The following is a 27,967-nucleotide window of genomic DNA, read 5'->3' on the forward strand; positions in this document are numbered from 1 at the left end:
AAACAGGAGGACACTAGGGCAATCAGAGAAAAGTTTTCAATGAGGGTCAACAACAGTCATGCAATGAAACAGCGCGGCGGTGAGGCTACAGGGATGCTGTTCTAATGCTACCTTCAAGTGTTGGCGGAATTATTGCAATCCTGGGCTGAGCAGAGCATGAACGTCATGCACGAACAAAAGCAGCATACACACGACCTGAAGAGAGGGATATCTCTCTATAATAGTTGTTTAGTTGAGCCTTTATTGGTCAGAGAGCATACAAGGCAAATCAAAGTAGGACTATACTTAATATAATTATATAGAAAGACGTGTTTCGTGTAGTTACTATGACACAACAATTTGTAAAATAAAACAACGGTCACCTAACGCTTTTACTGCAGATTTTCTTATTTTGTGACTTACCTAATGCATGTGAAGCCTCTCTCTAGACTCTTGATCTCGGATTTAGGCGCTTACGAGGACCACCTGAATGCGGCATACGTTTCTCAGCCGGTGTTTTCATATTTTTACGCCCCTCCGCTCCTTTAGGTTGGTTTCCATGCTTCAGAGACAACAAACGTAGCATACAGGTAAATTATAGCAATAATAGGCGTTGTCGCTTTTCGCTTATAGTTGTCTTGCAATAGGTTATAATCGATTTACATAGGCTTGTCATTATAGCGGTACCAAATTAGCAACATATACGTATAGGTTGCACTGATTGAAACATATTGGCAGCCGAAATTGCATACTTACAATAACGTTCGTGTTCCAATCTTGGTGTGAGCTGAACATTATTTATTCGATGGCGACCAAATGGGTGAAACCTGACTTCCATTCTGTAAAACGGTCATTTGTTTTAGACACAATGTTGAAATGGTCACCATGCGAGCTTTTGTTGATATCTGCAGTCACGCTACAGTCACGTTTTACAGCCTGTTCCTTTACAGACGGCGTTTCGCCCCCAAGTGTGCTGTTAATTAAACTAGGCTCACACCAGCACCACCATCACACACTGGGCATTAATCAGACTTCTTAGGTTGACAGATGTAGGATCTGGTGCAAGTTGTCTTTAACTTTTGGTCAGACCCACACTTAAAAGTTCAACTACAAGAACATGCACTTACACTAAGGCATGTAACAATTCTCAACAATTTCCACCATATTAAAAAATCTGAAGACAGAAAAAACCTGCGTCAGTTATATAATTGTGAAAGCTGCAAGTCCTGTAAAATAACCCTCAAACTAATTAATTCATGGGGTTGGGTACTGTCAAGAAACGGAATACTGGGCGGTCACATGACGCTGTATGGTACTACTGAGCCTAATGCATGATTTCTGTCTTTACTTATTTAACTGATTCAAGGTAATGCCACGTTACAGTATGTTCTGTCCTAAATAGACAATTACTCCCTCTGCCTCTCACAGCTAGAAGAGACTCATAGATGCCCTCTCACTCTGAAAACCTTTCTTTTAAATGTAAATTGTTGGTCACTGATATAGATGTGTTCTTCGGCTCTTTTGCCAATGAGTGTGTTTGTGTGTTAAAAACAGAGGGGACATGACTCTGACCAGAGGATCTTTCACCTATGCCAGTGGGGAAGAGTACCACGGCGAGTGGAAAGAAGGCAAGACGGTCCTGCTTTTCATTTTTAAATAAAGTTTGTGTACAAGCGTCACTAACTTAACTACAGAGATGAGACAAGCTTTCACTTGCACCTTCTGTTCTGTACATCTAATCCTCATAATAACCGTGATGTTTAAAAATGAAATGTTGATAAGTTAATAATACACGTATGATAATATCATGTAAATAATCCAGCGCCTTCGAAATCACACAGTTATGGTTACTAACTTTTGCTTCACTTGTATGTTCAGTATAATTTATTTGCCAAAACGCACAATGAACATAGTTAAAGATGAATTTGATTGATAGCATTATTTTTTTTGTTTTCAAACTTTCTAGAGACGTCGTGATAATATAATTATTGTGATTTTTTTTGGCCACAATAATCATGTAGTGAAAATCTGATATTGTGACAGCCTTACATTAGCTAAGGTAACAGCACTCTCTGCCTCAGGATGGGCTTGACGCTCATTAAATCATCATCATGTAATGTTGTTATATTATGGAGAAGCTAGCAGGAATAAATGGCAGCAAATGTCTTCATGAGTCTGCCTGCATGTGTGCATACTGAAATGTTAAAACTTTGTCAAATTTTCACCTGTGGAAAAGGGTACAAGGACGCTTGCACTGCTTTAACTCTTTCTCACACACACATCCAGTGATGTTAGTGACATGCAAGCTCAAGCTGTTTAATCAAATCCCAATTAGCTAGCATTGGCAACCCATGACGAACGGAGACAGATTTACCAGCTCTGGCTTTGTCAAATCTTCTGGATTAGACTTTGGACCTGTTTGGGAAATATTAGAGAGTCCTCTGTCAGCTGTTGCTGAGAAACCAACTCCATCGAAATACTAGGAACAAGACCATCGGGGGGGTTTTGTTCTATCTTAGCATCAGGGTTTGGGATGATTTTGAGCTGCTTTTAGGTCAACGCAAACACTGTACACTCCATTTAAACTGGTATATCCCTTCACCCTTCAAGGGCAACTTGGCCCACTTTTCCTGTTTGGTAAAACCAGTTGTAGAAGTTGCCCAGAAGCCTAAAGGTGTGTGCCCTCTGACACGATTTCAAGCTTCAGTAGTGGATCATAGGCTACTAAGAGGGGAATGCAAGTACATTCCTCGACTGCTTTCACAGTCTGGATCCTAAAGTGGAAATCCCTGCTAAAATATCTGCTGGATTAGAGCGCTGTAATTCCCACCACACAGGAGGCAGATGGGACTCCTAATTCAGTAGTAAACCTTTAGCTGACAGAGAGGGGGAAGGATACCTAAATCCGAGCATGCAGTGACTCGTGACATATGTAGTGGCTCTCCAATACCAAGTGAATATAAAACCCTGAGCCGCATTGCAAGTTCAAATGTCAAGCTCAGTTGGTCATCTCTTACAGTATAGTACACGCGCTATTACGAAAGATTAATTCAAAAGAGGCGAAGTGGTTAGATGAGGCGTGATGACACCAATGTGGATCAAATGTGAATCGACAAGGTTGTTTGCCTTCACAGGATTTCTTGTGTTGGAAGTTTGAGCCATTACTCACTCTGATGTGCGACTTTCCAGGTCGGAGGCATGGTGTTGGCCAGCTCAAGTTTCAGGATGGAACCTGCTACTCTGGCCAGTTTGAGAATGGACTCTTCCATGGCTCTGGTGTACTGCTCTTCACAGATGGATCCAGGTGAGTGAGCCAAAAAGAAAGCAAGTTTTCAGTCCTCAATCAAAAGGTACAAATGACACCGTGCCCTTTTTCCACCGTATCAGGTACGAAGGAGAATTTGCACACGGAAAGTTTCAAGGCGCAGGAGTCTTCAGTCGATACGATGGCATGAAGTTTGAAGGAGAATTTAAAGATGGACGTGTTGAGGGATATGGTAAGTCTGTTACACCACTGGTACATCAGGATGTCTGTAGTATCTCTGTGGTTGGTCATAGTGCCCTGTGTCTGTGCCTTCAGGGCTATTGACTTTCCCAGATGGAGCCCACGGTGTCCCGCGAAACGAAGGCTTGTTTCAAAACCACAAGCTGCAAAAGAGAGAGAAGTGTCCAGGAGTGGTGCAGCATGCGCAGGCTTCAGCCTCCAACGCTCGCAGTCTGGCACTTTGACTGTCATGGACCCCGGAAGAGACACAGTCAGAGTTCAAGCACTTTCCAGGAGGGCCTCAAGGATGTGTACTCGTATACTTCCCTCCAGGTCTTCTCTCTCTCTGTCTGTCTTTCTCTCTTTTTCACCATATCTTTCTTTTTATTTGTCTGCATCTTCCCTGCTTAGCCAGTGGCTTGGAACGCACATGCAGTTTGACCAAACAATGGCTTTCTGTATGACTGACTTGAAATGCACAACACCATGAAGCACACTTTTAACTTCACAAGTCCTGTAAACACCAAATGGTGCTGGGTTCCCTTGTTCAAATTATTGTACACATAAATAGTGTCTTAGTGTTTTTCTCAAGAATAGTTAGCTTTCATACGGAATATGGGAGACCTCTCAGCTTTTGTTTTCTTTCTGCTTCCTCAGGAGGAGTAAAGTAAGTCTGTATGTTGAAGACTTGAGCCACAACATCGATCAATTTATCATAAGAAATGCTGCAATCTATTACAACAGAGTGGTACTTAAAGGTCCCCTGTGAGGTTTTGACCTCTGGAACTGCAAGCTAGCTAAGGACCTAAACAATGTACAATTTAAACCTATTCAAAACAAATGAGCTTTACAAATGTTTTATGAGTAAGGAGATGCATTCAATGCATTTGTCAGGCCATACAGCAGTGAATGTAAACATAACTTGTTTGTTCACAAAAACTCCACGGGGCACCTTTAAAATGTCATCTCAATTAACAGTGCTGCTGCAAACTTTATCTCTGCGTGCATTATGTCACTGGTGTTTCTCCTTTGAGAAGATCAGTATTCACGTTTGCCTTAAAGACATTTTGGTACAAGAGTGTAGTTCCAGGGTGTCCATCTGAAAATGAGATGATGTGCAGTTCACTCTCCTTCCCTTGTCCTCTACATCATTTGCCCTACGGTGTCTATCGACCGAATGAATTTGAGGACTGTTTGAAGATTGCCTTCAGTCTGAGAGATACGTTGCTAAGCTGGTGCTGAGTCTCAGCTCCCATCACTCATAAGTCCAGTAACTCTCCTCTCTCCAATATACCTCCCTCTCCCAGTGGAAATCATGGGAGGGAAGATTTAACTCTGCTGGATAATTCTCTCATGCCCCCCCCCCCCCCCCCCCAACCCCCCGCCGTGTAACCTGAAGGACTCGGATGACTGGACTTTCTCAAAGTTGTTAAAAACATCAAAATTAAATGCATTGAATTAGCGACATATAGCTTAATTGAGGCAGCTGAATGACATAATTTATAAACCAGATGTATATTTAAGGATTATGTAATTATGTGTTTTTCTGTGAGATGTACACATATTCATTGTAATCGATTGTGTTTGTTCTGACCTTTCAAATGGATTAAGATATACTTGTTTGATTGGTCAGGTAGAACTTGTTGTTACTGAGTTATTTAAGACAGTGTGGTTGAGTATTTTAAGAAACTGCCTTACAAAGCAGTTGTAGACGTGGTTTGTCTAGGGTTGCCTACATAGAAATTCAACCAAAGACAATCAAATGGTATTGCAGTTAAGGAAGCCTGGAAGAGTTAACAGGAATTACATGTGTAATTTCTTATAGCTGAACAATGAAGAAAAATCAATGAGGACAAATCCACCCGAGGCTCTAGTGCGCAAGAACAACAAAAGGACCGAAGATTAAACAGGGAATTTATATGATATTCTGTTGTAAATATTCCTTAAATCTCAAGCCCGGATTGTTGCAGTTCCTGGTTTTCATTGTTATTTTCTATGAGGAAAAAAATCAATACTCAATATCATGAACCCATACTGCTGCTTGCTTTGAATACCATCTCTGGTACCGCAGTGTGCTGCAAAGTACAATCAGAAAGGTTGAAGGTTACCATTAGACACAGAAGAGCAGACCAGTGCATGCATTACTACCACTATCTAACAAGCACAAATTATACTTTAATGTTTGCTGTATGTGCAAAGTGTGTAATATCCTACTTTTCAGATCATGTGATAGGATTTTTCCTTTCAACTATTTAGGAGACGGCACCTGCTCAAGCCTTGTTTGCCTACACACACGCCTGCCTGAGTGGAATCTAATTCACAGAAATTCCACATCTATTTCCAACTGGAAACAAATGGTGCTTTAAAAGCGTGCCTGTACAGACTTTCACCTGCCTGGAAAATACCATTGCCATGGTTACCTTTTTTTCCAGTAACAACATAATGTTGCTTTGAGTGCTCTTAGATAAAACTACGACACAGTATCGCATCGTTCTCTCCCGGGATAGGTCTGAGTATGTACAATATAAAAGAGGCTGTAATGTGTGAAATAAAGCCTTGTGATGAGAACAGAAACGTGTGTCATTGCGCTTGGACACAGAAACGTGACAAAAGAAATACATTTTTAGATGATTATGCAGCCATTTCTGATGTTCGAAGATAAGGGCTGAGATGTGGGCTATAGGGAAGAAGTTTAACTATTTCATGGATAAACAGGTTTCTCTGGTTTGTGGCTGCTGCTACATAGCACAAAGCAGAAGCCTCCAGTTTTCCCATCCCCCTTCTCATTCTACACCACTGCAGCCCTCAGCAACAGTTCAGCACAAAAGCATACAGTGTTGAGCTCACATAGAACTGAAAACAACATAACTAAAGCTGTAAAACACATATGAGTCCAACCGGTTTAACCTTTCTGATCCAAGAACTTTATTATATTGACGATATACTGTGATAACTCTGTTAGGGGTCAGGTTGACGAAATAAATGACAACGCTGTCACGTAGTGTGTATAACCTTGTATTGCACATGTTACGTGTCTCCACTGACGTCCCTGACAGTTGCACAGCCTCGCTTGGAACAGGAAATACTGTGTGTGGCCGATAATGTATCTGAGGAGTTGTCTACAATGAACACATTGTGTTTTAACAGAAGACTGCACTCTTTTCAAAACAGCATTTTACAGTCACACTGTGAAAAATGCAGCAGTAGCTGTTGAACAAAATGTGCTCACAAAATGAATGTATGTGTAATGACTAATTGTGCATAAACAACTACATTGCAAGCATTGGAGCAAGCTGTTGGTTCCCCCCGTGTGAATGACCAACCTCCCTCAGGAACATTTGTGCCACTGATGATAGAAGGAAAATATGTCCACTGAGCTCCCCTTGAATCCCTGACTTAAAGCGGGGGCATACCAGCCATCTCTGCTATCGTCAGCTGAAGTCTCAAACACAGCGCTACTGTGTGCTCAGGCCTTATCTGTCGCCTCAATAAAACAACGAGCGCTTGATGTATATTCAAATGCGGCTTCTGCACAGCAGTATCTATTGCTATTATTCAACTTACAAAGGCATCACAAATCATATAGGAACTATCCATGAGAGCACTGCTCAGATCATAAAGCTCTTAAGAAGAGAACATCAAAAGCTAAAGCTTGGCAAAACCGTTTGAGAAATTCAGCTTTGTTTCCTCATTCATATGTTCTTGTTTCCTTTTTGTTTTTAAGATAAGCAGAGCTGAATCTCTCACATCCAAGCTGACCTTTTTTAGTGTCAGAGCTCAAACAAATCTCAGAGGTTTAACCCCCATGCCCTATAAAGGCGGATTTTGTTGGTGAGCACATATAATGCATATACTCAAATATGATGTACACAGACAGTGGAATTACAAAATGTATTTTGAACCTGAGACAGATAGTCGTATAAAGTTATGTCACAAAGAATATACTGTTTGAGGAGATGTACATCTTTTGCACTATTCACTCCTCCCTGTAGGTGTTTTCAGGTCCCACCTCCCTCAGCTTCTCCAGTCTCTGCAGGGTCTCCATGATGTCAAACTGCCATTGTTTTACCTGCTGCACTGCGGTCACTCCTTCCTGTAACACAGTTGTTACTGTCAGTGTGTTAGTGAGGGGTCATATTGTATGTACAGTGTTGAGATATGACCCACGGCATCTTAGCTTCTTATATGCATTTAATAAGTGTTCTTTGAAGGAATACTTCGACATTTTGGAAATGTTTATCTGCTTCCTTGTCAAGGGTTGGATGACAATGTCTTTGTCTATGTGAGGCTACAGCAGCTCATCTCTTTCTTTTAAATCATGAGCATTTCTTGGGTTAGGTTCATTTATCTTAGCATACGACTGGAAACATGGGGAAACAGTTAGCCTGGCTCCAGCCAAAGGTAACAAAACCCACCTACCAGCATCTTAAAAGATCCTTAGTTAACACCTTATATCTTGTTGATTTAATCCAAAAATCCCAAGTATAAAACCTCCAATTCCACATTTTACAGGGGCTTATGTGCTGAAATATTTCGGACAAGTTGCCACCAACTAGCAGAAACTCCAGGAAGTAACTGTTAACGGGCAAGAAATAGTCTCGCACACATCCCGTCATAAACAGCAAGTTGACATTTTATACTTTTTTTGTTTGGATGGAACAAGAGCTGAGCTTTAGCTGATTCCAGTCTTTAAGCTAAGCTAAGCTAACAGGCTAATGGCTGTAGCATCATATTTAACATACAGATATGTGCTTTGTATTGATCGTCAATCTAAATTTGAGCGGGGGGGAAAGCAATTTGTAAATTTACGAAAATGACAAAACTGCTCCTTTAAAATCATCTTTAAACTAAACCAGACATCAACATTAACAGGAAGGAAAACTCACATGATTTTTTACATTTGTGTCTGCCCCTGCAGCTATGAGCAGCTTCACTATCTTGTATCTGTTGAGTCGCACAGCATCATGCAGGGCTGTGTCTCCCTCCTGAGAGTAGAAACAAATATTAATGGCAGGAAATGAATTATAGAGATGATGAAACACAGAAGCCAAACACTCTGTTGAGCGGATGCCTACCCTGTCCTTGGAGTTGATTTTGGCACCACAGGACAGCAGGTACTCAACAATGGCGGTGTGGCCTGTTCTTGTGGCCACATGCAGAGGAGTGCTGTACAACTGCAGTGTGGACATTGACACATAGTCACAGCCAAACACATACTGGACCAACTGTATGTCAGTATACTGTAAGTCCTACGGTCTGCTCACGGATACACAAATATGAGTCCTGGTACAAACTGAGGCACAAATTTAAATGTTCATTCACCTTATCTCTAGCATTCAGGTCAGCCCCGAGGCTCTTCAGGGCTTTGACAACATCCGGGCTTCCCCCTCTGCAGGCCCAGTGTATGGCCCTGGAGCCCAGCTGAAACACAGTAGGATGGTCCCATTCTATTAATAGCGCTCACTTCAGGCCACTAGAGGCTGGAGCTTTAGTGAGTGAAGATAATCTCAACCAATCTCATCATCATCTTTACAAGCAAGGCCTGTGCCCGCACGTCTTACTTGATCTTTAAAGTTGATATCGGCTCCTTTTTCTAAAAGCGTTTGGATAACTGCAGTGTATCCTTCCAGAGAGGCACGGTGTAGTGCTGTCCTCTTCAACTGGAAAGTTAAACATATCATAAATAGAAATGACTTGTAGTATGTTGTAAATGTATCTAATCTACTTCCACACAGGGAGAGCATACCTCATCATGGACATTAGGGTTCCCACCATCAGCCAGATACTTGTCTATTACGTTCAGTTTGCCTTGACTGGCTGCATTCATGAAATCTGCAGTATCCGTGGGCCCTATCTGTCACACAGAAACACACACACACACACACACACACACACACACACACACAGAAACATAGGGACAGAAGAGAGAGCGCGATTCAATTTGTATATCTCTGATGTGCACATGAACATAAGGTTTCTGAAAAATTGTAGCTCACCACAGGGCTTTCCACAGACACCCTGGGCGAGTATGTTTCCTTGATCTTTTTTTCCCTTTTGCACAGCTCTGTGATATTCTCTCCTCCACTCAAGTCCAAAATCTCACAGTGTAGGTCTGGGGAGATACTCTTCCTTCTCTCCTCTGCCTGGAAAATGACAGAAACAGCGATAATGTCGAAAACACAGTTGGAAAACCCAGATGAGAGGGGTACTATTGGCTTCTAAAGCAAATGTGCCAAGTAGGCTAAGGGGTGTTGAGAGCTGGGAATGGAAGCGTTCATGTCAAAGTAAATTCACATCGTAGTGCAAGCTACACTTGGCAAAAACAAAAGTAACCTTCCCCAAAAATTGTCTCTTATGTGCTGTTCTTTATGTTTTTTTATGAAGTTTAGGTCAACCACTATTGACCATTATAACCTCTTTTGTTGGAAGTTAATTTTTTTGTTTGGTTCAAATAAAAGGAATACAAATTATTCTCAATCTGTGGCAAGATAGACCGTGTTCTGTAGTCCTGTGTCGGAAATAAATGCTAAAGTCAATTTGGCGTCACAATAAAACAACTTTCAACCAAATGTCTTGACACACACGGTTAACTGTTGGAGCATTATATCAAATGGATGTTGAAGTAGGCTGACCGATATTTTGTCCGGGGCTTAATTTGATGCCGACATGTTTTCTAGGATATAACAGCTCATTAATTCACATGTCCTCACATAAAATAGCCATTAACATGTTTTCACAAATCAGAGCTTTTCAAACTGTGATACTGTGGCATGAGTAACATTAATTATTTTTAAGAAAAATAATCTCCTGGTGAGTTTATAATAATTATCATTCATACTGACATATCAATAAAAAATTATCAGAAATGTTACGTTGGAAATGTTAGTATTTCTCTCACTTACCTGAGCTTTCTTCTCTATTCCTGTTTTATGGTCCATCACGTCTTCCATCTCTGTTTGACACATAAAAAGATAAAACAGTCAATAAAGTAATTTTGAATAGCTGAAGCTTTTGAACTTTAACTAGTAACCTGGAGTAAAATCGGACGGACTGCATGTCACTTTATACAGAAGCGCTGCAAGCCCAGCGGCTTCCTGGCTGGAATACCGGGTTCATGGTGGGACATTGTGTCACCCCATCCAACAGGTGTGTGTGCACTTTGGTGTGTGTACAAATGTATGTTTGTGCGCCAGCATTACAATCTCCCTCTCTCTTTCCCTCTCCCTCTTTTCCTCTCTGTCACGCACACACACACACACACACACACACACACACACACACACACACAAGTACATCCAACCTTCAGGCATGTCATGCCCGAGTCATGAGCTGAGGGTACATTCATTCCACAAGCTCCTGGTTTTACTCACTCCTGTTGTTGCAAAAGTGTGTACCTCTCTTCACATGAGTACAACCCTCATAAACACACCGTTTTCGGGGATTATTTTATTTATAAAGGTTTCATTACTGCCAAGTGATACCTTGTAAATATCAGTTTGAAAGCACACCAACAATCAATCACTGGCCAGCCTCGACTTTGGTATTTTTTCCAAACATTTAATAGGTATATCAGACTGAACACACACACACTAAAGAGAAAGCATCAAACCTGGAAGGTGTCATCCAGTGCTTCTTTATCCATTTTTCCTTGCAATGAATTGGTTTTCCGGACACTCCCCCTTTTTCTTGCTGACACTTACGTGCAGATTTCTATTGGATGGGAGAATTGGTCCTACACATGCTTATTTGCAGGCCTTCCTGCCAGAGTGTGACAGAGTGACATGTTAATGGTTAACGTGTTATTGAGGGAGGCAGAGTTCAGTGGAGTAGGAAGCAGCAGCAGCAGCCATTTTAGCTGCACAGGACACTGCTTTTCCCTTTAAGCATGGAGCTGACAGTTAACCATCCGCTTTACATCTCTACCAGGCTGGCTGTGAGTTATACAGTTCACATTACTCAATTGATGATCCTCTTGATGTTTTAGTGTGTGGACACAATTCAAACATAGTGTTTGTTTACATTTGATAGTGAAATAGGTAACATGGTTACTCTCTGAGATCTACAAATACTTTTAGGTTTTTATTAAGAACGTTTTTCTTTACTATAGAGAGAAGCAATATTTGTGCATGGCATTTTTGTTATAAAGGATTTAGGTAATACTCACTACTGCCAGTTGAATGATGTGTGTGCTTCAGGTGAAAGTACAGGTGCCATGGTCACGCTGAATCACTTGAGTGTAGAGACCCCGGACGACGGCTCTCCACTCCTGCCCGAGGCTGCGGAGGTTGCAACACCAACGCCTCTCTTTCACTGGCAGCAAGTGATTGCAAAGACTGACTCCAGGGAATCTTTCCTTGGCAGGTACATCTCTGCAGGCACTGTATTTATTCTGTGTACCTGTGAATTAATGCTATACAGCTGTTTTTTTTTTTAATCTCTCCGTTGTATAGGAGAGAAAACCTTGCCTTCAGTCTGGTGCTGCTCATTGGATGCTACTCGGCTATTCTGATTCCTGCATATCTCCCCTTGGATAAAGTGGCAGCTCTCCAACATCCTGAAGATTTGGTATGGAGGCACATCTTAGCGATCAGTTTAGATCATTTCTTTACTCTTACCTAATCTCTCTCTATTTTTGCACCTCTCTTTAGGTCTTACTAAATCAGTCAGCCTCCCTACTTTCAGGCCCCTGTCAGCCTCGCTGGTGCTTGAACCACCTCAAGCCCTTGTCATGTTGTGCAGGCCTCCTAGACATCCCTGTGTTTGTGCAGCAGGAAAGGTCTGTGCCCTGGGATCTGTCCCCTCCTCTGGGGCTCCAGGGCAGTGAGGAGCATCTGGCCCTTGCTCTTGCATCTCTGCCTCAGCCTGGCCTGCCTCCATCGCTGAAGAGGGAAGGCAACTGCAGGCGATGTGTGGTGGTGGGCAGTGGAGGGGTTCTACATGGGAGCCATCTTGGATCCCATATAGATCAGTATGACATCATTATCAGGTATGTGGACCACTGTTAGACAGACAGGTGGAAGGATATCTTACTAGTTTAGTAAGGTTAGGGGAAAAGCTTGAAGAAAATACACCGCAAATTCCATTTCATACATACATTTTCAACTCTGTTACCAGGCTGAATAATGCTCCAGTGTCTGGCTATGAGAAAGACGCTGGTTCTCGCACCACCATCCGCCTGATTTACCCAGAGGCAGCACCTCACTCCGCAAACGAGTACAAAAAGACCACCATGGTTGCTCTGGTGGTCTTTAAGAGCCTGGACCTGGACTGGCTCACTTCTGTCATCACCAAACAGCCTCTGGTAAGCCTATACGTCACAGGAACCATTGCACACACAGAGCATATTACATAAGCCATTAATGTGTCACAGCAACTCATGCAGCAACACCAATATCACATCATCAAACTCACTGCCTCACACGCTCTACATCTCCTGTGTTGTTTTTTTAATAGAGCTTTTGGTCCAAAATATGGTTCTGGAGGGAGGTGGTGGATGATATTCCACTGAGACCAGAGAACTTCAGGATCCTCCACCCAGAGATTATTCACAAAACGGGACAAGTCCTGCAGAAATATGCTCTGAAACAGGGAAACGTGAGTTCTAACATGTTTTTCTCATGCTTTGTTGTATGCTTTCATACAATACTGCATACAAATAAATAACAAAAAGGTAATCTAGAACAATGGCCCTTCTGAGTAGCCTAACCGGTCCTGAATAATATATGTATATGCCTTGCTCAGACATGTGATGACTTTGCTATAAACCTATCGGTAAAGGGAGTGAAAGATGAGCGAACACAACCTTCCCTTCAAGAGGATAACATGTTCATTTTATAACCCACTGCCCTTTATAAAGGGCTTTTCCTATAGAACCATATCATACTGGTTGAAAAAAAGAGATAATTTTTCCTCTTCAAGTAGATGGTGCCAACACTGGGCGCCAGTGCGTTGGTGATGGCTTTGCAGCTGTGTGACCAGGTGAGCCTGGCAGGTTTTGGCTATGACATGCAGCACCCTGGGGCCAGGCTTCACTACTATGAGACCATACGCATGGACGCAATGAAGGCTCAAGTAAAGTTAGATTACTAAACAGCGATGTGCATTTTTAAGGCTCCCAAGTCTCATGTTTTGATTCAACTTTGGCTCATTTCTATTATCATCATCCAGGTGGTGCACGACGTTAATGCTGAGAAACTCTTCTTGAGGGACCTGGCGGCTGCAGGAGCTGTGACAGACCTCACAGGAGCTCTGTGAGTCAGCAGAGGGTGATAATATACTGAACCTGACATACACTCCGTCCTCTCACTGGGAGCCTGTGTGCAGTCCTCCATAACGGTGCCCTGCTGGACGAAATCCTACAAAGTGTGAACTGACCTTTGAAAATACTCACAGTCTCCCGTGTTGACTGAAGAGTGAGCAAATTAAAGGTTAGACAAGCTCATGATTGGTAAGACTTAACCTAGCATATCTAGTAAATTCAATGAATTTATTGCATCACTAGCTGTTACGCATATAGTAATGGTCATATGGATGAATAATTGTGTCATCACACATGGGAACACGATCAGCGACTGACTGATTTGTAAAAAGAATGTGATGGTTCAAATAGTGCTATTACACTTGTGTTTACAATGACTCAATAAACCAATGAATGTGAGAGTACTGATATTTATTATCTCCACAGAATAATCTAAATTATTTGAGACATACAATAATACCTATTGCATGCTTCATTCATACATGTTAAGACACTAGCAGTAGTAAAGGCAACAATGGACAGTATCTGTATTTATAAAAATTGATCAGCTGCAGTTTTTTAAAAAGTGAACGCAACATTTTTTTTTTAAGTATTACTAATAAATAGAAAACAGGTCATACGTGAGAATTCAAAAATATATTACAAAAATCAAGATATTCTAAATATACTTCACACAAAACAGTGCATGTTGGTGTTTGACTGTGTTCTGATGAACAACGTTAGGTGAATCTATCAGAGGCTAAATAACCTTACACACCATGAAAAAGGTGGAAACATGAAACACAAGCTGGACACCATATATCTATAGAGAGTAAACAGTTGTTTGCGAAACAACGATCGAGTACCTTGGCTATACTGTGACTCAGTTCAAGTGTGTGGATGTGTCTACAGCAGTGGATTGCGTGACGGCTCCCACAGTTTGCTTGCCAGCTGTCTGCAGTGCTGGAGGATGATCTCAGCGGGGATGACCCCCAGGTGAACTGTCAGCAGCTCGTAACACTTCACCACCTCGCCCTGGTGATTCTTGCTGTAGTACCTCAGCAGCTTCCTGCAGGACACATTCCTTTCTATAGTCAGCAGCACTCTTCTTTGGATTAATCACATCTATTTTTGGCATTCGCTGTTTACCTGTAGTAGTCCCAGGCAAGCATCCCAATGGGAGCAGAGTCATCAGGAAGGATGGGCATGTCTCCTGCCTCCAACTTGAAGCCCTGATTGATCAGATTTACAACTTATATGATGCTGTATCTTTTTACGTTTACAGTATTCCAGGGTGCGTAATTCATTTTTGTGTTATTACTGAATACTAAAACATGACATTCCAGTAACGTACAGATTCATTTTCAAACCAGAGGAAGTAGCAGAAGTAGAAGTCTCCGTCGCGCAATGTTACCGTAGAGTAACCTTTCTGGAGATAACGCCGTGTTGTGTTGACCAGGCTCCACACCTTTAGGAGTGATTAGTAAGGAGAAATTAATTTAAGACAAAAATGAGCAGAACTATTGAAGCAGTAAACTATTTAACAGAATAGTTCATATTTTTGGGGGAAATATGCTTATTTGCTTTGTTACAGATACTTCTCTTTTAACTGTATGGTAAATATGAAGCTAGAGAATGTTTTAGCTTAGCTTAGCACAAAGACTGGAAAGTTTAATCTGTTAAAAAAATAAAGTGTAAAAATGACAAAATAGAGAGGTTATGTGCCGGACTATTCATTTGCCGTGAGCAGTAACTTCCTGGCAACTGTTTCCCCCTGATTTCAGTCTTTATGCTATGCTATGCTAAGCAAAGATTGTAAGAGTGGCATCTATTTTCTCATTTAACTATTGGCAAAAATTCGTTTTTTTACAGATGAAAATGGCAATATGTTGTAACCTAGCCAGTCAAATTAAATTATTTATTTAGATTAATAATTAAATATCGCTGTTTCTTTGCACTGAAAGCAGGAACAGACTAAAATGAGACTTAAATGACTCGATGACACGTACAATTTCTGGCGTGTATTTCTAGTATGCTTGACCTTGCTTTTGATGAACCGAGCCAAAGGTCCCTTCCCCAGCTCAGACGTGTTGCGTTCCGTCAAGTTGAGCGATGGCGCAATCATTTGGCCGGTGGATCGGTCCACGCAGATAAAATGGATGAGGCCTGGGAAATCCTCCAGGTAAGTGAGATCAGCTGGGTCAAGATCAATACACTCAGGACTACTGTGGGTTGCATTTCAAAGAGCTTTCTAGGCGTTTGCATGTTGTAAACAAATGCATGGAAAAGTATTTACACACAACAAGGGAGCGGGATTATTTTGCTGACAGGATATGACACCATGGTGATATTTCTCCTGCTTTTCACCAACAGGAAGTCCTTCCAGTCCATCAGTTTCTCTCTGGGAGACAGAGAAGGTGAGAGAAAACGAGTAGAACAGAAAGACAGTGAAAGAATAAGACAAAGAGAGGGAGAAGATACCGACATGAACAACCAAGGATGCTGTTGTGGACTGTCTTGCAGGTACGCGTGTACTAAAAACTTGTTCCAAAAGTTCTCAATGGATTCAAATTTGAAAATGTCACTAATTAGTTCACAACAGTTATAGTGCAAAGAGATGTTCGGCTGACTGATACACACTGCACCATGGTCTGGGCTCGTTCCTGCAGACCGGGGGAGAGACGTTGTGGAATGTCACTTTGTCGAGACTCGAGGAGAAAACACTGTCTGTATACGCCACACAGCTGAGTCTTCATCTTCTTACACGATGGAATGAGACTAACAGAAAAACATGAACGTATTCATTCATATAATCGCCAAACTGCTTTGCTATGAAGCATTTCAGCCAGCAGAGGGCGGCAGAAGACTTACTGTCTGCTGAACCCAAGTCCTCCTCTGGTGAAGGCTAAGTTCTTGAACTCTGTCCAGTCCTTTTGTAACTGCCCAGACTGGATAGAAAACAAAGGAACAAAAGCAGATTGTATTTGTGCAGCTCCATAAACCGAATATATATACATATATATATATATATATATATATTCATGATTAAATCCCGTTGTAATAATATTTTGGCTACGGTAACATTTTCTATGAGGTGCTTTTACTGGCTCTTCAGTTGATTTATTCAAGTTAAGATGGTGGTAACAAAACAAATCTTCAAACAAAAGTTCACTTTGTATTCAAATTCAGAAAGCAAATCTTTAGGACGGTATTCAGTGTGTGTCAAGAGAAAAGAGGCACAGTTCGTTCAGCACATACAGGAACTATAAACCGTTTCATGGTTTGTATGAATGATACTATAATAACAAAGGAGGGTTGAAGGAAGGTAGACAGATAAGTTCAGTTGACAGACTGATAGAAAAAAAAAACATTTTAAAGTTAAGATAGTTGTTGTGAAGGGATTATTTTAGGGTGTTATTTAAAGGAAGGTAAGCATGTATTGGTGAAATGTAAAACCTTTGCAGGACATGTTTTGTATGATGCACAAAATGTCGGTACACATAAAAACACACACCTGTATCTCACTAGGCCCTAGGGCTTTGATGAATTTATCAAGTTTGCTGCGGACTTCATGGATAGTCCGCTGGCCTCTAGTAGCAGCAGATCCTTCTTGGCCTTCACTTAAACGTTTCTCCAGTTTGGCAAAGGCCTCCAAAAACGTGTACACTGACATGGCCACTGCACTGGTGGGAATCTGACGGAGTAAAAAAAAAAAAAAATGTGATGCTTCAGTGGTTCAACAAGGGAGCAAAATGTGTGTGTATACTGTGAGCACTGCATACAACTGTAGTTAAAGAAGTCCAGATAAATGTGTTACAAGGGTGCCCCCTGCTGGCCAACCAGCCAGAACACGTGACGACAGTAAGCAAATTGTGTCCACATGACAGTCGTACATACATGGAAGTGTGTTGGTGTCCACAAACCTTTGTTAGCAGCACAAGTGTGATGCCCGGCCACAGAGGCAGACAGTACATGGAGTGAGGCATCATGGGATACAGCCCATCTTTGAGTGAGACCTCTAAGAAGACTCTGCGAGGGGTCGAAGGGTCGGGCGGAGGAACTTCTAGAGTTTGCAAGCTGTCCTCTGCCATCTGAAGACATTATAATTTCAATAAGTCGACAGCTCTCATTGTGTTTATTTTGCGTTGAACCAGGATTAAGTCTCAGGAATAAACATTCTCACCTGGACGTCTGGGTCCACAAACTCAAACACGGGTGTACTTTCTCTCACTGGCTTGTCTCCTGACACACAAACATGAATAAAACATACAACATACTGCTGTTGTTATATTGTAGAATGAGAAATAATAGACTAAATATGAACACAGGCTCTTCTACACAACCCACCTGAACTGCTTGAGTCCCTGTCTGTAGGGGAGGGCTCCGGCGTGTAAAAACTTTCAGGACCAGAGCCGGATGTACTCTCAACATCCTCCACAGACAAACATGCACAAGAGCAGGCGATAAACAATCAGAAACCAGGTGACCAACATGTTGTGTTGTTACCGTGCGAGCGGCCGTCTGCATTGTCTACCTCGGGATTTGGATCATCCTGGTCTGTGTTGCTAGGATACATATTCTGTGCCATGATGATGAGGGCCAGGAGGTCTGAGGTGGAGAGCGTGCTCGCATTGCGGCTAGAAGGAGCGGCAGAGCAAAGAGACGGCGTCTTTTATTAAGACATCTTATTAGAATAAACTAAAATGAAGCCTCTTCGCGGTCTTAGAAGTTATCAATAAGACATTGCAAGTTGTGGAATACATGTTAAGGGTTTATGGACACATCTGTACCTGGAGTAGAATGCGAGCAGCTTGGTGTGGACCAGGATGAAGGCGTGCATCACCTCCTCTCCTGCTCGCTCTACACTGCTGTTAAGCTGCTGAACTAAACGGCGCTCCAGGAACTCGATGCACTGCTCACACAGCGTGGGGTGAATCAGCCTCTCCACCGCCTGAGAGAGGGAGGAGACGACACGAGAGCGAGGGTGATAATGACGACGTTAACCATTGCATACATCGTAGCCTGAGCATTGAAAGTGAGGTTTTTGCCCTTTAAACATGTACAAACTGACCAAAAAATGACCTTTTACTCTAATGAGAAAGAGGACTGAAGGATAGCTGGTGAGTCAAGTGGTTTTTGTTACTTTGAAAAAGAGTGGTTTCAGATTAGATGTAATAGGACCAGGTCTACATTTCTAGGATAACAACTTAAATGTCAAGTTACAACTGGTTCACTGTATAGCTGAGTAGACAGCCTTAGAGACACGAACCATGAGCATGTCATTCCTACCCAAACACACAAGATGAAAGATTGTACCGCAGACACTTCAACACTACTTCAACACACACACATGATTTGTAAAAATAAATAAATAAAAGGAATAGAAAAAAAGAGGTATAGGGAGCCGACAAAATAATATAAACCCCCAATTAAACTGGGCTTTCTGCCCATTCCTGCCATCTAGTGGTTAACGTTTCCACATCCTAAATCTGACACAATGCACACAAGATAGTCAGGGCGGTCACAATTAAATAATGTGACTCAAAAAACAAACCAAAAAAATCTTTATAAATGTTTACCAATGTACAAAAGGGTATGGTTGATGGAAACAAAGACCCAAATATATCCCTGAGGGGGAAAAAAAAAGACTACAAATATGACTAATAATGAAATATATCACAGACACATCAAAACACAACTAAATAATAATAATAATAATAATAGGTGTGCATCATCATAACAATGACAGCTCAATAAGGTCTCTGGCTTTGCTTTATTGCATACAGGACTCCCGTGGGGACACAGATATTAGCTTGAATCGGTATCAAGATGGCAGGAGTGTGCACTCCGCTGTAAAGCTGTGCATTCTAGTATTGTCTTGTCCCCATATAATCTGCTGAGAAAAACACAACACTCAAAAGAAAAAACGGCAAGACTTTTCCTGCTGTATAAAGTAGCGAAGCATTGCACCTCCACTAAGAAGCTCTGGTCGTTCTCTCGGAGGTGGCTGTAGGTCTCCAGCAGGCTCTGGAGGAACTTCCACAGTCTCGCTCTTTGCTCCGTGTCCTGAGGACGCAGTCTGGTGACGAACACAGTTCATATATCAACCACATGCCTTGTTAAAACGGCCCGGTATCAAGGGGGAATGCACAAAATGTCTTACTCTTTCCTGAGGAGGTTACTGCTGAGGGTGACCATGCCAAACAGGACCTCGAGCATCTTTTTCATCACGTAGATCTTCCTCCTCAGATCACCTTCTCCCTCCTCGCCGTCTCCATTCACAGCAATGTAGAGACACTCGTCGAACTGGGGAGGACACAAAATGACCTCATCAAGCTTGCATTGAATAAAATAGAAAATGAAGTAAAGATAATAATAGTAATACATTTTATTTGTATAGTGCTTTGAAAAAGGTACTCAAAGGCACTTTACATGGTAAAAACAGAAACAATAAAAGCAATATAAACAAGAAAGAGAGATGCCATTATAACAGTAAAAGAACAAAAAAGAAAAAAGAACTAGCATCACAGGTTAATAATATGGAGGGAGGAATCAAGACGGGAGAGGAGGATGCGTGGTTGATGGTTTCAAAGGCTGCACTGAGGTCGAGTACTATCAGGATGTTGAGGGAGTTGTCATCTGAGGAGAGGGTCATTGGTGACCAACCTCCACAAAGACGAGGAGGGATTGTATGCATCGGTTAACTCATATCTCATATTCATGGACTACTTCATTGCGTTTGTACAAGCCCTGTAAAGAAATAAGTCAAGTATTATGCACGACCAAGAGCCACAACCACTTGCCCAACGCGCCGGCCGTAATTACGTCATTTTCTGGCACGCGAGCATCACGCCGGCTTTACTACAGCGAGTACAAACTCAGCCATCTATGCATCGTATGCATAGTTTAAAAGATATGTATTAAAACAACCAGGATCTAAATATGTAGTGTAAAACGTGGCTTAAAACTGGATCAAATTGTATATGTGTGAAAGGGGAGCGGACTAGATGACTGTAGGAAACTGTCCTCTAGGGAATAAACATTTGCATGAGAAAGACCTCAAAGGCTGCTGAGGCTGAATGGACCAGAAGCAAAGTGCTCATGCGCTGCAGGAGGACAAAGCCCAGTTTGATTCCTTAACAAGACTCGCATGACAAACATGCCGCTTCACTGTAAGAGCGGCATGCACTTATCTAGGTCACGGTGCTGTTGCTAAGGCAAAGTTCAGGAATAAAGACATGTTCTTTACACATGAAGGCATTTCAGAACAAGATCAAAAGTCACAAAATCGCATCCTTTGTATGTTTTTAATGCTTAAAGGGTGGATAAAATTGTCTGGTGATTTGTGCAGGGGTGAAAGAATTATTGCTGAGGAAGTCAGGCGCTACCTGGTGTAGGACGTAGATATGGTTGTTTTCTGTGGTGAAGGAGGTGTAGCTGTCACCCAGCCTGTCCACCATGGTGCTGCAGGAGATGATAATGGGAGCAAACAGAGTGCTGATGCTGTCCTCAAAGGCTGGAAGCTGACCATGGCATTAACGAAAGGGAAAGAATAAAAAAGGTAAAGAGTTATTCAAACAGCTACAGGAAGTCAGTTAACAAGGCGTACACACAGTATCTGTTTATCTTCTTCCTCTTTACCCCCTGGCCGTCCTCTTGAGACGCCCCATATTGCTGCTGGACATTCTGCTGAAATTCTGGGTCAGTCCAGTGGAAGAGGACCTCGGCGCTCTCACTGGCTATCAGCAAGCACTTCATCTGGACCACAGATTCACTCCAGTCCTGCTTCGCTGTGCCGTCCTATTCACTCCAACTTCTCCGCGTGCATTATGCTATAAAGAAAAAGGTCAAAAGTACAGAAGCAAAAGATGTAAAACAGTCTGGAACAGTATTTATAATACTGTAGCCACTGGAGAAACTGAAAGCAAGGAGAAACTTTTTCTCCACACTCCATTGTTCTTTGACCTAAAATAAACGGTATCTAAGAGCTGATGTTGGATCAATGACAACGTCTGGTGGGAGTAGGGTCAGTGGCAAAAATGCCAACTGTTAGGGATTCCAGGAGGCTGTCAGTCAACGCACATGTAAGAGTCCACTGTATACCCGTTCACCGACGAGCTGTATTCTAATTCTGCTGAAGGAAAGATTTTTTTTTAATGATTTGTAAGCGTTGTGAGGCACTGGGTCATCTTTGGAGAGCTGGTGATATCAGACTTGATTTGATGAAATGTTGGTGACTGAGCTTTGGAAACTTATTCCTCTCTGAAATCGGCTTACTCCAAATATTTTTAAAAACCCTCAAAGACTAATCGCTAATACACTAAACTCACAATCTTTTCCATTTAGTACAGAGTACCTTGTGTTTCATTCTTAACAACTCCTTGTAAGGTAGTGGACTACATTTGGACTCGTACTTACGTCACAAAACAAAATCGCAAAAGGTGTTCCATTAAATAATAATCGTTAGGAAATACCACTGTGAAATCTTTCTGGTCTGGTCTCACCATCATATGAAGGCATAACACTTGCTATTGCAACACTTCCTTCATTTTGCCAATCATCATCAAAGTTGTGCACACAGCCTGCAGTGCTGACCACCATGTTAAATGTGCCGTGAGTGTGCGTGTTGTGAAATTATTTTGAAACAAACCCAGTACTGATATATATCATTTTATTTTTGAGGTACTTTCTACTCCACTACATGAGTGAAATATTGTACTTCACTACATTTATCTGACAGCTGTAGTTACTTTAGAAATTAAGATTTGTGCATATAAAGAGCTTATGAAATATATTTTCTTATAAATTAAACTACCAAACAGTATATACAACAGCTGAAGTCGATCGACACAAAAATGTATTGGAAACTATTTTGAAAGACGTTTTTCATGGAAAAGCATCACAAATGTGCTGATTTTTTGTTTATCCTTTTAATAAATTTTTAATCATTTTGAATTTTGTACAATTGGTTGGACTAAACAAGCATTTGGGGGAAGGTGTCACTTTGGACTCTTTTCAGTATTTTTCATAAACCAAGCAAACACTTGGTTGATGAAGAAAATAATCAGCAGATTAATCCATTATGAAAATATTCATTAATTGCAGTCCGATACAAAATCTACAGTAAAATCCTGCTTTTACATTAATACATGAATAATGACAATCAATGATATAACATGTATAATAGGACATGTTTCTGCATTGAGTTATACTACTTGTAATACTTACATAGGGCTACTTTTACTTTAGGTGACATTTTCAATGCAGGACTTTATTATTTTTACTGTAGTATTTTTACAGTATTAGTACTTTTACTTCAGTAAAGGATATGAATAATACCTCCTACACCACTGACCGTATGGGCCTGTATGTAGGTCACAGGGTTTATTTCAGCTGATGCCTTTTATTATCTGAAGCAGTTCCGATCCGTAAACTACATCCCGTGTTTTACCTGGAGCCCTCCGATACTTCCCCTTACCAGACTTTGAGCTTCCTCGATGCTCGCCGACTGTCCCACGCACAAAACAAAGACTGTTACACTTCATGTCACGACTCACTCTGCGTTTTCTGCGACGGGTGGTCCCAGCATCTCAGTCCAGTGTCTCTGTTGTCCAAAACGTCAGCTCTCCTCAGCTCGTGGACGCTTTCCACGCGGCTGCTATCTGGTCTCAAACCCAACCTGCTTCCTCCCACAACACACATCGCTGGGTCATGTGACACCAGCAGCAGGAAGTGTGCGCTGATCTGAAAACAGAGATATCACGCTATGGGGAACCTTGTAAGACTGCTTCTGGGTTAAGAGCTTGTAGTAAATGTGAACGTTCTGCTCAATGGGTTGCCCTCCTCGAGGAGCCTGGTGATCAACAAGTCACGTGCTGGTGCCTAAAGTGCGGCGCATGACTGAGACAGTTTGGTATTTGTGGAATGCAGTTTAATGGAGGTGATTGAGATTTGACCATGTTGGGCAAAACTCTAAGGAAAGTAGGCCTAATAAATTAATCCACGAGCAACATGTGTGTGAACACGAAACACAACAACATCTGAACACACCATTACTGTATTTTATTTACTTTTTACATACAGAGGAACAAGAGACATTATAAAGATCACAATAATACAAAGATTGATGATTGTTGACCTGGATTATTTTTATTTACATGAACTTGGAACATAAAATACAATTATTATCATAGGGAGAAGTTATGAATTGATTGCTTAAGGCTTTCCAAACATATACATGGACCTGCAAAGCAAAACATTAACACACTACTATGGGTAACAAAAAACACATTATATAGGAGAGATAATAAATTCTCAATACACTATAAACTCAATATTGTACCTCCCATAAATATTAGTTGTTTCATCGAGGGAGCAACTTAGCAGACATACATTACATATATGCTGCATATACACAGATATACACTCACCAAACACTAGGCTGTTTCTCAGAGAATGTTTTGATGGCTACAACAAATCTGTGTTGTATCACAATATCCAGCACAGATTGTATGTTTGGCTTCTGAGCGCAGCAAAGAACCTCATAGTAACATAAATATTTATGTTTTATTAAACTTGCTTGGGTCAAAATGGTCCAAAATGCCAAGAGAGTTCTACGTTGTGGGCCAAAGTCTAATCTAGTCCATCGGTTTTCTGGGGATCCAGCTTTCATGGAAGTCTTATTTAAGCTGACTCCTGTATATACAGAGTAAACATCGTGAAATCCTCAGTGTATGCTAACATGGGAAGGGGGCCTTGCATGTCTCAAAATGGATCACCGAGTGTAAACAGTGTTAGGCAGGCCTGGGTAACAGTTACCTCCACTAAAGAGGCACTGTCACGCAGAAGTGGCCAGATACGGCGCAGTCGGACTAAATCACAACACAATTAGATTTCGCCGGTGGAAGTGACGCTCAGCAGTTGTTATCACAAGGTAGAGGGGTATATGAAGTGTGCCAAACCAAACCGTTTCTACGGATTGGCTTGATATGATCCTGAATGTCACTATAAGGCCTCATTGCTCGATATTGCTTTGGTCAGTTATTACTTACAGGTCAAGTACTCAATTTACTCAACAAACATACTTTTTATTCTAGTAAGCTATCGTTTCAAAGTAGAAATTATTAAGATCATGTGTTGCCCTGGCACACGGTTAAATTCTCCTGTATGTATCAAACATGTGACTGATCTAAGAGCACTTTAAACGAACACTGACAACCGATTTCAAGCAATATTCTTGAGAAAGAGCAGCCCAATTCCTGCTCTCTCTGTACATTCGCACGTCTGCTCTCTCACTCGGTTTTTCCAGGTTTGCATGTGCTTTAAAAATAAAGCATGTTTACACATTCATCTAAATGTGCACACACGTATGGCCTTCGTGGTATGATGAATACTATTTTTCTCTTCTCTTGAGACCCTCGATTAAATGGACCAGGCGTTAACGAGTCTAGTTGGATTCTTATGTGTCAACAATGTTGGCCTGTTTGAAATGAACCGCATGCAAGTGAGCATGAGACTGTTCCTGTAGTTCATTTCTGAGACCAAACGTTTCTGCTAAAGACATAAAAGCCCATTTCCCATGAATGGAACTTAACGAAACAAAACAAAACATAATTAACGGTACATGCTTTGGATCATGGCTCTTGATGGGCCGCCAGTGTTAATGACTCACTGTCATGAAACTTCAGTGCAGTTCAAGCCTTTTGTATTGCTTTCTATATAAATCAGTGCAGTCTTTACATACCATGCTCGTCTGGGAGAAACTGATCAAACATTTTAGTCAAAGTGCACACAAGATCCTTCATCTCCCTTTGACATGACCCTACCAAGCAGATCCCAGTTGTCTATGCATCAGCAGACACTGAGCCAGGTTTGGCCCAGGTTCAGTCTGTCTGGGCCAAAGCTGAGGTCTGGAGGTTTAGCCCCATCCTGGCTTCATGTTTCCCATCAGCAGCTATCTCATGCAGGGACAAGACAGCACTCTTCCCACTACAAAGACTTGCTCCAGCTGTTTCCACATCTGGGGCCTCAGAGTGTAGCAGTTTGTGCATGTGTGTAAGAGTGTAAGGATGCTGCTTGAATGTGGCAGTTTATATTCTTAGTTTCTTTCTGGCGGAGGGCAAATCTGCTTTTCTTTGTGCTCCCATGTGGGCATACTGTATATCATAGCCTCTCATCTCTTTGTTTCTATTCCTTGAGACCATGTGCTTCTGCACATCTCTGTTATATCCCGAGAACCACTGAAGAGTCATTGCTCAATGTTAATTCACACGATGGGACGAAGCTGTCTCATGTATGCAACTAGTGAGTTTACAAACAGAGTTTAATGTTCAAAATCTGAGTAGGAATGCATTTCTTGTTTTAGTGCAAATTGTGTCATGGTGAATTTGACACAGTGGGTGAAGCTTATACAAAACAAATACAACTTCCTAGGTATTTGTAGGTGTTTATTATCAATCTAAACTTTTTTGTAAGAAAAAATAATATACAGGCACACTTTACATATTAAAATAATGCTCTCAAAAAGAAATATGAACATCTCTACATCAACTATGAACAAATATTCTTAAAATTTAACACGTTCGGGTACGGAACCTGCTCCCGCTTATGTTACCCCGTGTAAGAGTGTAGAAACACAGTGACGTCTTTACTCACTCTTTGGTTTTAGTCTTGAAAATAAGAAGCCAATCTATATATTAGATGATAAAATATTGTGAAATGAAACTTCAATAAATGTGAAACATAGGTTGTGAATCATAAACCATCTTATAACTCCTTTTCTTGCAAAAAGAAACATGTCAGTGCCTCTGACACACAATTATTCATTACAAAATATTTTAGATTTTTCTTTAGAGTTGGGGCATTAGTACCACTAACATAACAGAGACTTTTATAATAGAAATATAAAGACAAAGCAAAGTATAAATTAGATGTGTACTGTGTGTAAGTAAACATATCAAGCTTAAATCACTTATTTTCAACACTCTCTTTATGTACAATACATGATCTAATAATATATGACAGTAAATCTGTACAAAATTATGTAAAATATATAATGTATATTTAGTACAAAAAAACCCTAGCAGCATAAGAGGATTATAAAACGTGAGATCACACTGAAGATAGTGAGAAAAACTGGTATTTTTGAATTTTTTGAAATGAAAGCAAAACCCAGATTTTGTCTGGATGCAGGCTGCATTTGAGGCCAGATGTTGTGGATGGGTTCACACTGTTCTTCAGCTATGCATCGCTGCTACACAACACTAGAAACCTGCAGCAGAAAAGCAATGATACACACAACATACAGCCTTTAAAAGAAACAGATCTTCCCTTGAAGCCACTTGATATGGAAAGGGAAGATACGTATACTTTCAGAGGCAAAACAGACTGGAGAGACACATCAGTAGCTTTATCAATAAAACACATGCATACACACACACTCACCCATAGCACTTAGCTTGTCCAGGAATGGCCTTATACGCACACCATGGCATCTTTGTCTTTGTGGAAATGATCAACTCAAACTGAAGTTGACGTGTGTATGCTATTATGAGTTTTCTCTCAGTTGGTCACTGAAAGATTAGAAGAAAAGAAAATTCTTGGCAGACACAGAGATAAACTCTAGGTGATACAATCCAAGAGAAGAAAACATAGCTTAACCAAGTCAAAGAATGTGGACTTTTATGATATTGCGTAACTCCATACAAAACCACAAAACAATCACTGTCCATACAAGTCTTGTGGCATATGAGGAGTTGCTGGTGAAAAGAATTGAAAAGTGTTCAGTGCAGCCCTTTTGATGTGTTTTGGGCAAGTCTTTCTTTGTCGGAGCAGAGAAGACAACAAGGAAAAGTCCAGGTTTATTTGTAATTTAAATATTACCATTGAAATAATGGTGGAAGAGGTTGTTGGTAAACTAAAGGACTGTATTGTAATCAAGCCAAGTGTACACTCTACTGAAGTGTCCTTGAGCAAGACACAAAAACCCTAACAAAGTGGTATTCTGACCTCCTGTGTTTTCCCGGAGAGGTGGAAAAAAAGGAAGAGCCACACAGTTTTTAAGCTTTGGGTAAAAGACGGTTTGTGGGTCAGTGCTATCTTCGGCAGGCGTATGCGTTAATGTTTTTGATGACGTAAAAGCCTATGGTCAAGGGAGGCATGGCTATCGTCCGTCCAGCCCTCAATGTCTTAGGCTTCAACTCTGGGAATGTCTCATTGTCCACCATGAGCAGCTTCTCCCCGTTCAGCTGGACATATCTGAAAAACGG

General features: G+C 41.3%; 5 protein-coding genes across 6 annotated transcripts in view; 2 read left to right on the forward strand and 3 right to left on the reverse strand.

Annotated features, from left to right (window-relative positions):
- The first annotated feature begins 1,540 nt into the window (after positions 1-1,540).
- On the forward strand, positions 1,541-5,129 carry morn4 (MORN repeat containing 4). Its single transcript, XM_076076963.1, has 4 exons — positions 1,541-1,607; positions 3,169-3,283; positions 3,367-3,476; positions 3,560-5,129. The coding sequence occupies exons 1-4, from the start codon at positions 1,541-1,543 to the stop codon at positions 3,706-3,708; spliced, it is 441 nt and encodes a 146-aa protein (XP_075933078.1). The 3' UTR covers positions 3,709-5,129.
- Positions 5,130-5,345: 216 nt separating this feature from the next.
- ankrd2 (ankyrin repeat domain 2 (stretch responsive muscle)) lies at positions 5,346-13,993 on the reverse strand. Of its 2 annotated transcripts, none has more exons than XM_076076967.1 (11): positions 12,558-13,993; positions 11,628-12,461; positions 11,073-11,221; positions 10,366-10,415; positions 9,460-9,606; positions 9,210-9,317; positions 9,025-9,123; positions 8,786-8,884; positions 8,539-8,637; positions 8,362-8,448; positions 5,346-7,556 (listed from the first exon to the last, which is right to left on the reverse strand). In XM_076076967.1, exons 4-11 carry the CDS (start codon positions 10,411-10,413, stop codon positions 7,440-7,442), a joined length of 804 nt encoding a protein of 267 aa, XP_075933082.1. In that variant the 5' UTR covers positions 10,414-10,415; positions 11,073-11,221; positions 11,628-12,461; positions 12,558-13,993; the 3' UTR covers positions 5,346-7,439. The 2 variants fall into 2 exon arrangements, with proteins under 2 accessions (XP_075933082.1, XP_075933081.1); XM_076076966.1 differs by having other exon boundaries at positions 8,350-8,448.
- On the forward strand, positions 11,275-14,113 carry st3gal7 (ST3 beta-galactoside alpha-2,3-sialyltransferase 7). The gene is made up of 8 exons (XM_076076965.1): positions 11,275-11,396; positions 11,659-11,824; positions 11,914-12,028; positions 12,112-12,449; positions 12,578-12,764; positions 12,917-13,057; positions 13,385-13,534; positions 13,631-14,113. The coding sequence occupies exons 2-8, from the start codon at positions 11,676-11,678 to the stop codon at positions 13,715-13,717; spliced, it is 1,167 nt and encodes a 388-aa protein (XP_075933080.1). The 5' UTR covers positions 11,275-11,396; positions 11,659-11,675; the 3' UTR covers positions 13,718-14,113.
- A 2-nt stretch (positions 14,114-14,115) lies between these two features.
- Positions 14,116-23,479, reverse strand: hps1 (HPS1 biogenesis of lysosomal organelles complex 3 subunit 1). The gene is made up of 18 exons (XM_076076964.1): positions 23,258-23,479; positions 21,342-21,532; positions 21,089-21,223; positions 19,864-20,006; positions 19,671-19,779; positions 18,491-18,651; positions 18,235-18,337; positions 18,048-18,132; positions 17,884-17,942; positions 17,624-17,791; positions 17,215-17,394; positions 16,572-16,648; positions 16,341-16,478; positions 16,036-16,101; positions 15,742-15,886; positions 15,055-15,168; positions 14,850-14,932; positions 14,116-14,769 (listed from the first exon to the last, which is right to left on the reverse strand). Exons 2-18 carry the CDS (start codon positions 21,456-21,458, stop codon positions 14,607-14,609), a joined length of 2,046 nt encoding a protein of 681 aa, XP_075933079.1. The 5' UTR covers positions 21,459-21,532; positions 23,258-23,479; the 3' UTR covers positions 14,116-14,606.
- A 4,314-nt stretch (positions 23,480-27,793) lies between these two features.
- hpse2 (heparanase 2) overlaps positions 27,794-27,967 on the reverse strand; it is a 46,805-nt gene continuing 46,631 nt past the window's right edge. The window contains exon 12 of the mRNA XM_076077121.1: positions 27,794-27,956. Coding sequence (XP_075933236.1) covers positions 27,794-27,956 — 163 coding nt within the window. The remainder of the gene's footprint in view (positions 27,957-27,967) is intronic.

This window comes from Anarhichas minor, unplaced genomic scaffold (assembly GCF_050575085.1).
Source record: "Anarhichas minor isolate MPS153535 unplaced genomic scaffold, ASM5057508v1 ptg000058l, whole genome shotgun sequence".
NCBI classification, from domain to species: Eukaryota; Metazoa; Chordata; class Actinopteri; order Perciformes; family Anarhichadidae; genus Anarhichas; species Anarhichas minor.

Coding starts and splice junctions, on each gene's coding strand:
- hps1 (XM_076076964.1), bottom strand. CDS start 21,458: ATGAAGTGCTTGCTGATAGCCAGTGAGAGCGCCGAGGTCCTCTTCCAC. Junction 18,652..19,670: donor ACCAGAGCTTCTTAGTGGAG/GTGCAATGCTTC, acceptor TCCCTCTCTCAG/GCGGTGGAGAGGCTGATTCA. Junction 16,102..16,340: donor CGAGCCCAGACCATGGTGCA/GTGTGTATCAGT, acceptor TCTGTCTCCCAG/AGAGAAACTGATGGACTGGA.
- ankrd2 (XM_076076966.1), bottom strand. CDS start 10,413: ATGGAAGACGTGATGGACCATAAAACAGGAATAGAGAAGAAAGCTCAG. Junction 9,318..9,459: donor TGTCTGTGGAAAGCCCTGTG/GTGAGCTACAAT, acceptor TCTGTGTGACAG/ATAGGGCCCACGGATACTGC. Junction 8,885..9,024: donor ATATCAACTTTAAAGATCAA/GTAAGACGTGCG, acceptor ACTGTGTTTCAG/CTGGGCTCCAGGGCCATACA.
- st3gal7 (XM_076076965.1), top strand. CDS start 11,676: ATGGTCACGCTGAATCACTTGAGTGTAGAGACCCCGGACGACGGCTCT. Junction 13,058..13,384: donor ATGCTCTGAAACAGGGAAAC/GTGAGTTCTAAC, acceptor CTCTTCAAGTAG/ATGGTGCCAACACTGGGCGC. Junction 13,535..13,630: donor TGGACGCAATGAAGGCTCAA/GTAAAGTTAGAT, acceptor ATCATCATCCAG/GTGGTGCACGACGTTAATGC.
- morn4 (XM_076076963.1), top strand. CDS start 1,541: ATGACTCTGACCAGAGGATCTTTCACCTATGCCAGTGGGGAAGAGTAC. Junction 3,284..3,366: donor CTCTTCACAGATGGATCCAG/GTGAGTGAGCCA, acceptor CCACCGTATCAG/GTACGAAGGAGAATTTGCAC. Junction 3,477..3,559: donor TGGACGTGTTGAGGGATATG/GTAAGTCTGTTA, acceptor CTGTGCCTTCAG/GGCTATTGACTTTCCCAGAT.